The 11658-nt window shown below is 40.4% G+C and overlaps 1 protein-coding gene across 1 annotated transcript; it reads left to right on the plus strand.

Annotated features, from left to right (window-relative positions):
• Positions 1 to 9247: 9247 nt before the first annotated feature.
• On the plus strand, positions 9248 to 11435 carry LOC101771018 (ervatamin-B). The gene is made up of 2 exons (XM_004975268.4): positions 9248 to 9781; positions 10531 to 11435. Exons 1-2 carry the CDS (start codon positions 9313 to 9315, stop codon positions 11118 to 11120), a joined length of 1059 nt encoding a protein of 352 aa, XP_004975325.1. The 5' UTR covers positions 9248 to 9312; the 3' UTR covers positions 11121 to 11435.
• Positions 11436 to 11658: the final 223 nt, after the last annotated feature.

Here is an 11658-nt window from a genome sequence, read left to right on the forward strand (position 1 = left end):
TGATATTTCCTACAGGACTCGTAGGCATATGTATAACTTAGTGCGTGTTTAGCTAATTATGAAACCAAATTTTGATAGTGTTTTTATACATGTCCTGTAAATTAAAAATAATGACAACCATGTGATCTCAGGGTTTTCTTGGTAATCAGTTTGTGTTTATTTTCAACATATAGATCATGCTGTTGTTTGGTTCCTGACTTCTTGCACTAGATATCCTCGCAAGCTACATGCATTTCATGAGCATTTGCACTCATAGCATCATCCCTAATGCATGCACACATTTTTATTCTTTTAGAGAGCAATTTGCCAGTTAACGTGACCTTTGAACCCTTGAGCCGAGGCCGGCATAAAAATCGAGTTTGAACCCGAAAAGAACCAAGGAAAGCCGCTAAGCATAATTGTCTCCCACTATTTAAAATGGTTTAGTTCCTATGCATCACTATGGGTTGCATGCGGTTATCTCATTGCGTTATTAGAACTTATGTGTTTGTTAGTATGGATTCCCTTACTTTGTTATCATACACCTCATCGCTCGAGTAGTGTGAGTTAGAATAACTTAATCTTGCAAATTGCTTAGTCCCTCTTAGTCATAAAATGATCACTTAGTAAAGGAAATGGTCATAGGTTAGTCAACACCGTTTCTAATAAGGGTCTTAATGTCGTTAAAACAAATGAACATGATGGGTATTGTTGGATACGAGTTTGAGTAGTGTATAGGAGTTGCAACCACTGACGTCACCAGTTAACACATAGGGCACAACACATATTAAGCTTCTTACGTCGTGATACAAAACTACTAAAAGTTAATGATGCAACTTATCATCCACTCCTAACCATCAAGTGCTTCAAAAACCACCCCTAAGTACCTTAGGACAACCCCCACATAAATATAAGACAAGATAGATTATGAGCATCTTAAATAAACACGTAAGTGGATGCAAAATAACTAGGACATGATTAAGTTGGAATAGAACTTGTATTCATTATTATTTCACAAAACTTCATTAAGAGGGTTGAAACACTCAAGTAATAAGAAGGGTCTATTGAAGGTAGAAAACTAAGGAACATTGTTGTAAGCCTTGAATGGTTCTAAGTGTCGTTCGGTAAAAGAGAAACTCAAACTTGACTAAAACGCATTAAAATGGCTGAAACTTCGGAAATCCATAGGAAGCATAGACAATGGATAAAAATGCAAGATAAATCATTCTGACTAGGAAAAATCTTTGCTTATGTAAAATGTGCGTTTAACATTGCTTAAATAAATACATGTGGTTTAATGTACTTACTATGTGATGAATAGTTTTCATGCTCCTAAATCCCAGTAGCCTAAGTTAGTGTTGGAAACCCCTCTGTAAATTTTGTAGAGCTAAGCTGACAATAGAAGACAAGCCCCGGAGCATAACCCAGTTTGCTAAAATTATGCACTACTTATGTTACCTATGTTTGTGCATTTAAGTTCATAAGAGTTGCTTGAAACCTTAGTTGCATGATCCTAAGTACCTATGTTTGAATACTAACATGATAGGTTGTGTAGTTACAATGCTAAATAGGGACTCGGTAAAAGTCGAGTGATTTCCTATCCCTCGTGAGTTATAGGAGTTGTCTGTTTACTTATGTTGAAACCATAAGGATGATGGGCGGGGTCGGGCAATTGGTTCTGAATTGGTGGATTTTCCCCGTCTATCTAGTGAAAAATGTGCTAAGGTCGAACCGTGATGGTATTCATGGTCAAGTGTATGAAAGTACTAAGCTCATACCTAGTATGGGATGGGGAAGCCTAGTACCTGATTAGTCCGGGATGTGGGCATACCTATCCACTCTCTCTGGAACTTGTTTCCCCTGCTACAGCATGTGGGTACAAGTGCAGCCACGGTACGATATTGTTTTGGGACGGTTGGGGCATTGTATCTAATGGAAGTGGCACCTGACCACGTGCTGGGGATTGATGGGGACAGTTGAAATATGTGGACCCAACGTGGTATGCTTATGTCATGGGTTTAGGTTCACTTTGCAAGATTAAAAACTTGATTCGAATAGTCTATCTCTCATAATTTGAGACTACTTGATCACTGTGCTGCACTGAGTAAAAAGTGGAACAAGTATGGTGATTAATATTGATGCTTGATTAAATTGCTTGATCACCATGCTTGCTTAGAATAGGTGCTTACATAGAATGGATAATCAACTAGAACCTGATGCTAAAACTTGAAAGTAAGGATCTACTTTAGAAGCTTTTGGCAAAACAAACCGTTCAGCCAAAAAGCCTTGCAAGTCTAGGAGTTGGTGGAGTAGTTACCACCTGATAGGTAAGTCTTGTTGAGTATTAGTATACTCAGCCTTGCTTGTGGCTTGTTCAGGTTTGTTGTTAAGTTGGCTACTAGTGTGACTTGGCCATCCCAACTCCCTCCGGGTTGGACTATCAAGTGGGATCCATCCTCGGTCGGTGAGGAACGTGGTGCTTGATATCATGGCAGGCTTCACCATGGTATTGCTGTATCGATGCTAGACTACCATTTTTCTTTTCCGCTGCTTTTGAACTCTGAAACTCTACCTTATGCCTCTGAATAACTGGTTTTTAGTAACTCAATGTGGGACTTGTAATGAAGTATCTGGATTGTTGTAATCTCTAGACTCGTCTTTGTGCGAGTATGCTTTGTTTCGATTCGAGACAAGTGGTTTTATTGGGTGAAACCTGTTGGACTACCATTTTAACTTGATTAAAGTGTTTGTTCGCATATGAGGCGACGTTGAGTACACTTTAGCCAGGTTAATTTGGTAAGGCCTAAGTTGGTACGGAAGCTATCAACAGAGATGTATGAATTCCATGGATGGTACATGAAGTTGTCCGCCGATGAGAGGGAGATGTTCGTCCTTAAGGTTAAACCAATAGATTTTTATGGTGAAGGCGAGAATATCATGTGGCTACAATTCAAGGATATATACGAAGTGTACCATCATGATATCCTGGGCGTCTCTCTAATCAGTGCCTGGGTTCTATAAGTATCCGTTTATCTACATGTAAATTTTGGCTCATATCATTATTTTTTGTGCGTGCATCATCGTACTAACTTTGTCTTCCATTTTATGTAAGATGCTAATACAGACGTGCTGACGAGAAGCATGCCTCCATGTTGGCTTCATGGATCCATCCCTAGTTAACCAAAAATAGATACAGGATGCGCCGAACAAAATGTTGGTGGAAGTATACAATTTCCTAGACAAACAAAATTACAAGGATTTCATACTACCATACAACTTCAAGTAAGTGTGTGTATACCGTCTATTTTCATTTTCTTTTTTCTTACCTGATTAATGTTAGTTAGCTCTAATATATATGAACATTTACGTACGTAGCTACCACTAGATCCTCATTATAATTGAGTTTAAAAGAAGCCACGTCACTATCTTTGATTCGTTGAGGAAAGATCCGGTGGAGTACCAAGACATGCAAGACATGCTAGGCTTGTAATAATTTTGGACCTTTATCGCAAAAGTTTGTTTTCTAAATTTTCACCTAACACTATATCATTTATTATTTTAATTCGCAGCACATGGACATAGTTCATCAGGACACACAAAGGTTCATTCAAAGAAAAACTTACATGGACCACATGCTTCCTGGTATGTATGAAGTCTACGTATTATGTACATTCTATAGCACGAATATTTCATAACTTCTTTTTCTCCCCACTAAAGTGCTTAAGATAGGAACTCCGGAATAATCTATGTGGCTACTACGTCTATGAGCATATACACAATTTTGTGGGACCCAAGGGACTAAAGATGACACCGCACGAATGTAAAGTACGTAAAATAAAACTATTAATAGTTAATTATTTTCTACCTCCTTATATTTAATTGTTCGTGTAAAATTCATATGTCTCCAAATTATAGATGTATAATATTCAACAGGGACTCTTGAGGAAGGAAAGAGTAGCGGCAATATGTTAAGGTCTCATTGGATTCCTAGTGGACGAGGTGGTAAATCCACAAGGAGAATTTTATTACGATGGATGAAAATTAGATGCTCCGAGCAACACCTCGATGGGAAGATCGTAGATAGTTTGATTTGTAGAATACGCTAAGATTTGTATAGTATGCTAAGAATCGTATATATACTAAGAATTGTATATATAGTAATTATATAAATACTAGTTTGATTCATTTAAATACTAGTTTGAATTCATTATAAAAAAGTCTCAAGTACTGAAGGTTAACTAAAGGGTATGTACGTGATGCATGAAATTACAGGTGTCATGGGGGGCGCGCCTGAAATTTCAAGTAGGACTTTAGTCCCGGTTGGTTTTAAAACCAACCAGAAGTAAAGGGGCCTGTCCCGCGCCTGGCGTGGCAGGCCCTTTAGTCCCGGTTGATTTTACCAACCGAGATTAAAGGGGGTCGTTAGTCCTGGTTCAGTGACTCGGGACTAAAGATCCTCCCTTCATCTCGATTGTTTTATACAGGATGAATTTTTGGAAGATTTACTTCCTGCCAACCAGGACTGCGAGTTTTCCACCTTCGTAGCCACTACTGGGAAGCCGCCTTCGGTCATCGTAGCTGTCGTCCGGAGGGGTCTGGTCGCTATTGATGATCTCCTACTCCGAGAGGGACACCAGCTCGCCAGTCGTGATATGGTGCAGGCTGTCGATCGTGGCGAGGAACTCCTCGCTGTTTTCCAGATTTCTCGTTCATGATCAAGGAATGATTATAGCGCAAAATTGGTTGTTTTTTGGTAGAGCACATGCCATGGATAATAGAGGAATGCCTTGTGTGAAGCGTGAGGGGTAAACTGAGATATCAGGAGAGGGGAGGAGAGGAGAAATGTGAACCTTTTTTATGAATTATTATATCTCTACCTGGCTATCATCCGAACTTAGTCTGTCCAAACTATAAATAAATTTGATAAGTTCTATTTTTCGATCGTCTATTGGACTTAAGAAAAGACAACTGTTTTGCGCTCATACGATACCCACGGTCATCAAGGGACATGAGCATTTTATTTTTTATTTTACTTTATTGCACCTTCTAAAATAACTACTTTTTATAAAATATATGATTTTTGATACATTTAGCTCCTAATAAATACATGAAGGGGGATACGCTCTTGGATCCCTAGTTTCTAACTACGATGTGTCTTCCAAAAAGGCGTGACCTCTAATGGGGACAATACAAGGACGTGTAGGTGCAGGCGCATATGGTATCTACTCCTAAGTCAGATCAGGACATCTGCCCAAGGAAAAACTCGATGTCCTTGTGGTGCAGTGTTGCTTCACTACTGTCAAGTTAAGCATTTGCGGTGCACACGAAAGAAATGAGGAAGCAGCATAACAAAAAATCCGAAACAAATGGAATATGCCTACTTGGTCCTACTTCAGTTGAGTCCTTTGTGATTGACAAATAGTTCCCAAACCTGCTTATTTTATTTGCTCCCGTATATTTCATGAAGAACCTTTGCCAATGTACCAAGTATAGGCAAGTATGCTATTACTCTCTCAACATGGTTTTTCCCTTGCTCAGTACACACAATTCATCAACATCAGTACAGCCGTACAGCACCATTATCTCATATCAAGTGCAGAAGAAGAAAAACACTGTTTCATCTCTTGTCAAAAGAAGGATCAAATAAGGAACGACCGTGAATGAACTTGGCTTAGATGGTTCAAGTCCTAGGCTTCTGTTTTTCTATATTTATTCTAAGAATTAATGACATTATTTTTATAGGGTAGCTAGTCTCCATCAATATCTACCAACCTAGCTAGTCTCCTACAAACGTCCCATATACGTTTGGAGGGTAGGATGGCTTACCTTAGTATGTGTTTCAGTTGATACGTGGCGAGGCACCTGGCAATCTCTCCTGACTCTCCATGCAGCCACACTCACATGGTTGAGATAATAGCGCGATGAAGGATACACTTTAGGTCACTTGGCTGACATGACCCTTGACTAACAAGATGCCAATGGAGAGCTCCTTATCCTCGTTGCTGCAACTTGTTTTACATGTACTATTATTACTTCACCGTGTGGTACTATATAGAATATTTCTAAAACAATAATCAAACATATTTCAAGCTTAAAAACCCTTTTATTGAAAAATATAGATTCTCAAATTACTTATGGACTAAATAATCAATCGTAAAGTCTTATCTGCCATGGTTCTTATTTGGATCAGTCTTAAGATATCAATTTCGATCTATAGGGGGATAGATAGGTTAACTCCAACAATGGGAACCGTGAGAGAGATAACATCTCTATCTCATATGGTCATTTTTTTGAACTGTAGGAGATACTCTTCACGGGTTTTATTTAGAACCGTGGAGGAGAAGATGATACGATTCGTTGCTCCAAAAACCGCAAGATTCATCTTAAAGGAATCTTAATTCCAGCTACTATTTGAGATAAAGAGCTTATACGCTAAAATCAAACTATTTTTCCTCGTGGTAGAGAGAGATCTTTTAGCTAAAACTAGGGTGGAACAATTTAGCACATTTGGTAGCTAAATTAGCTTCGAGAATTGTAAGAGATAGATCGAGATGTGCGCCATTGAGGTTAAGACCTTGCTATGCACACGGAGAAATTAAAAGAGGAAGAAGCATGGCAGATGATAAACTGAAATGAAGGAAATATACCTCGAACTATGTACCGACTCGGTGCTACTTCAGCTGAGTACTTGGTAATTGACAAATAGTTTCCCATGCTCCCCTAATTTCATTTATTTGCTCCCGTATTTTTCATGAAGAACCTAGCCCAAGTACCAAAGTATAGGCAAGTATGCTATGGTTTTTCCCTTGCTCAGTACACACCTAGTCATATCAGCATCAGTACTATAGCCGCGCGTCACCATGCATAATGCATTATAGTAGATCAAGTGCAGAAGAGGAAAACCACTGTTACATCTGCTGACGATAGATCTACAACCATCGCCGTACCGTGGCACCGGTATATAAATGCGCCCACACTACTAGCTAGCAGATCAAGGGACATGAGCATTTTATTTTTTATTTTACTTTATTGCGCTCCTAAAATAACAAGTTTTTATAAATATATATGATTTTTAATGCATTTAACTCCTAATAAATACATGAAGGGGGATACGCTCTTGGATCCCTAGTTTCTAAATACAATGTGTCTTCCAAAAAAGCGTGACCTCTAATGGGGACAATACAAGGACGTGTAGGTGCAGGCGCATATGGTATCTACTCCTAAGTCACATCAGGACATCTGCACAAGGAAAAACTCGATGTCCTTGTGGTGCAGTGTTGCTTCACTACTGTCAAGTCTTGCATTGCTGCACATGTTTAGTGTTGTGCCTTTATCATCATCACACTCTCTGTTTCTAAATTAGAGTTAAGTTTAGCTTTATATTAAGTGAAACTCTCTTAGTTTGGCTAAGTTACTATAAAAAATACTAACATCTATAGCATCCAATTAATTTTGATAAATCCATTGAAATATGATAATACATTTATTTGTACCAAATACGCTAAATATTAATGTTCAAGGTGTTAATATATTTTCTAAAAACTTTCCAATTATTAGTTCTATATTAAATTCACTATGTAATATGTTTTGATAGTATATATTTATTTTAGTATTATAGGTGCTAATTTTTTTTCTAAAACTTGATTAACGTCAAACTTTGGATAAATGAAAGTGAACCATAATTTAGAACGGAGTAATTATAGAGAATTTTGAATGAGGAAGTCCTAACAGGAGGATATAACTTTGAGATCTTAAAGAGAGACCGAGACGTGCATCATTCAAGTTAAGCATTTGTGGTGCACACGAAAGAAATGAGGAAGAAGCATAACAGAAAATCCGAAACGAATGGAATATGCCTTGAACTGTGTACTAACTTGGTCCTATATTAGTTGAGTCCTCTGAGATTGACAAATAGTTCCCAAAGCTGCATATTTCATTTGCTCCCGTATGTTTCATGATGAACCTTTGCGGGAAGTACCAAGTATAGGCAAGTATGCTATTACTCTCTCAACATGGTTTTTCCCTTGCTCAGTACACACAATTCATCAGCATCAGTACAGCCGTACAGCACCATTATCTCATGTCAAGTGCAGAAGAAGAAAATCACTGTTTCATCTCTTGTCAAAAGAAGGATCAAATAAGAAATGACCGTGAATGAACTTGGCTTAGATCGTTCGGTTCTATTCCTTGTGATGGAACCAAATCACCTCGGTTCAAGTCCTAGGATCGTGTTTTTCTATATTTATTCTAAGAATTAAGGGCATTATTTTTAGAGGGTAGCTAGTCTCGATCAATATCTACCAGATATGTTTATAGGGTAGGATGGCTTACCGTAGTATGTGTTTCAGTTGATACATGGCGAGGCACTTGGCAATCTCTCCTGACTCTCCATGCATCCACACTCACATGGTTAAGATAATAGCGCGATGGAGGATAAACTTTAGATCACTTGGCTGACATCACCATGAATTAAGGATTATAACATCATCCAACCCTTGACCAACAAGAAGCCAATGGAGAGCTCCTTATCCTCGTTGCTGCAACTTATTTTACATTTACTCCTATTATTACTTCATCGTGTAGTACTATATAGAATATTTCCAAAACAATAATCAAAATATTTCTAGCTTAAAAATGCTTTTATTGCATAATATAGATTCTCAAATTATTGATGGACTAAATAATCAATTGTAATGTATTATCTGCCACGGTTCTTATTGGGATCAGTCTTAAGATATCAAGTTTTATCTGCCACGGTTCTTAATTCCAGCTACTATTTGAGATAAAGAGCTTATAGGCTAAAATCAAAGTATTTTTCCTCGTGGTAGAGAGAGATCTTTTAGCTCAATTATGTGCGCCATTGAGGTTAAGCAATTGCTATGCACATGGAGAAATTAAAAGAGGAACAAGCATGGCAAATGATAAACTGAAACGAAAGAAATATACCTCGAACTATGTACTGACTTGGTCCTACTTCAGTTGAGTACTTGGTAATTGACAAATAGTTTCCCAAGCTCTCCTAATTTCATTTATTTGCTCCCCTATTTTTCGTGAAGAACCTTTGCCCAAGTACCAAAGTATAGGCAAGTATGCTATGGTTTTTCCCTTGCTCAGTACACACCTAGTCATATCAGCATCAGTACAATAGCCGTGCAACACCATGCATAATGCATTATAGCAGATCAAGTGTAGAAGAGGAAAACCACTATTACATCTGCTGACGATAGATCTACAACCATCGCCGTACCGTGCCACCGGTATATAAACGCGCCCACACTACTAGCTAGCTCACAAGGCAGCAAGGCCAGTGATACTAGTTATCACATCCACCACATGACCATGGCTACCGCCTCAGCTTCGCTAGCTGTCGCCCTACTATTCGCCAGCCTCCTGGCAGGCACGGTGTTCAGTGATGATATCATACCCATCATGCGCATACCCTTGTTGGAGCGGTTCCATGCCTGGCAGGCTGAATACAATCGCACCTATGCGACCCCAGAGGAATTCCAGTACCGCTTCAAGGTCTATTGCGAGAATGTCAAGTTCATCGAAACCATGAACCGGGCCGGGAGCTCATATGAGCTCGGCGAGAACCAGTTCACCGACCTCACCCAAGAGGAGTTTGAGGACATGTACCTCATGAAGCTCAACGAGGTGGCCTCAGCCCCAGAGGCCATGGGACAGCTCGGCACCATGAACGCGGGGGGCACGTCTGGCGGTGGCAACACCGACGAGGCCCCCAACTATGTGGACTGGAGGACCAAGGGAGCAGTGACGCCGGTCAAGGACCAGCAGCAATGCGGTATGCGAAAACATTCACAGCTACTCCCTCCGTTTATCTAAGTATTTCAAGTTTATGTTATAAAAAATAAAAAAAATATTGACTGAATTATTGGTAAAAAATTGTAAAGTTTGAAACCTGATGTACGTTTACTAATGAAAATGGAGGGAGTATCTATATCGATCACAAACGCTGTTTCAATTCTAGTACGTCAATACATGTGTTTGCGTAGAAAATTAAGACTGATACCTGTTGACAGTTGTTAGCACATCAATTTGTGAACCGCAAGCGTACGGATCAGTTGTAGCTCTTCTCTCAGAGTATTCCCCAAGGTTTATGAATCCGTGAAACTTATAGCACTGTTATTATTAACTTTGTGTTTGTAAGAGATTCAGATCCAATCTACTAAGCATATACAGACAGATAACAGATAGAGCAAAGGTAACCGATCCACCTAGCCCCTTCCTGGGCTCGTTGATTTTCGTCTTTGTTTGGTTTGACGCTCGTTCAGTAGCTTATCTAGAAATATGTTTTTAGGTCTAATTTCCTGCAAAAACACGACATCCTCCAAATACGTTGCTTATGTGACAATGATCGGTTTATTAGGTGTAATCAATAGTTTAGGTATTAAATTCATGTTATTATTGAAAATAAATAGGGGTAAAAGTGAGTCAATAGTGAGCATCAACGATAACACCATGTATGTACACGGCTTCATGTCTGACAAGACCTAGCCATGCATGTTTGATTCTATACATCCTTGCATGCAGGCTCTTGCTGGGCGTTTGCTGCGGTGGCGTCCATCGAAGGTGTTCACAAGATAAAGACAGGCCGTCTCGTGTCTCTGTCGGAGCAGGAGATCGTGGACTGCGATCGTGGGGGGAACGACCATGGCTGCCATGGTGGTTACCCTAGCTCCGCCATGGCGTGGGTCGCACGCAACGGCGGCCTGACCACTGAGTCGGACTACCCGTACGTGGGAAGGCAGGGACAGTGCAGGCGTGACAAGCTTGGTCACCACGCGGCCACGATCCGTGGCGTCTGGGCGGTGCAGCGCAACAATGAGGCCATGCTGGAGCGTGCCGTGGCGGGGCAGCCGGTCGCCGTGTCCATCAACGCGAGCCGGGCCTTCCAGTTCTACAAGCGCGGGGTGTTCTCGGGCCCCTGCAACACCTCACTGAACCACGCCGTCACGGTTGTCGGGTATGGAGCCGACCCCGATGGCCGCAAGTACTGGATCGTCAAGAACTCATGGGGGCAGACGTGGGGTGAGAATGGCTACGTGCGACTGGAGAGGCGTGTCAGCTCTAGGGAGGGCATGTGCGGCATCGCCATGGAGCCGTACTACCCGGTGATGTGAGTTTCATCTATCCCGTGCTTTCGCACGGTCCTACAACGACGGAGTGTTTAACTAGTTACCAGCTGCCTGCTGATCCTGAACAAGTATGGGTGTTAGCTTGGAGAAGAGTGCATGGAATTAAATAAACTGCAGCTCGCCGAGGATGGTACGGTGTGAGTTGCGCTATGCCGATGTTATCGTTTGTTTGCTAATGTAACGAAATCTCAAAAGCTAATGACTTTTGGGATGCAGTATGTGTTGTTATTAAAGAGAATTAATTATCATCGTTTGCCTTAAAACAGCATCACTGTGATGATGCAAGAGGTTAGTTTGTCAGTTCCGTCTCGGAACGGCCAGAACGTTTTATTTCATCATTGAGAAAAGGTTATGCAAAGTCTTTGCATTCCATTCCTCTCGAACTTCATCTTTCCTTTCCACTGCAGCATCTGTGATTTTTCCCAACAGCTAAGTTTCCGACAGTTACATAAGTTTCCTCCTGCATTTGACATGAAGCCCATGAAGAGACTTCCATCCAAACCTTGCGAGAGAAGGGACTTTC

This window comes from Setaria italica, chromosome VII, assembly GCF_000263155.2.
Source record: "Setaria italica strain Yugu1 chromosome VII, Setaria_italica_v2.0, whole genome shotgun sequence".
NCBI classification, from domain to species: domain Eukaryota; kingdom Viridiplantae; phylum Streptophyta; class Magnoliopsida; order Poales; family Poaceae; genus Setaria; species Setaria italica.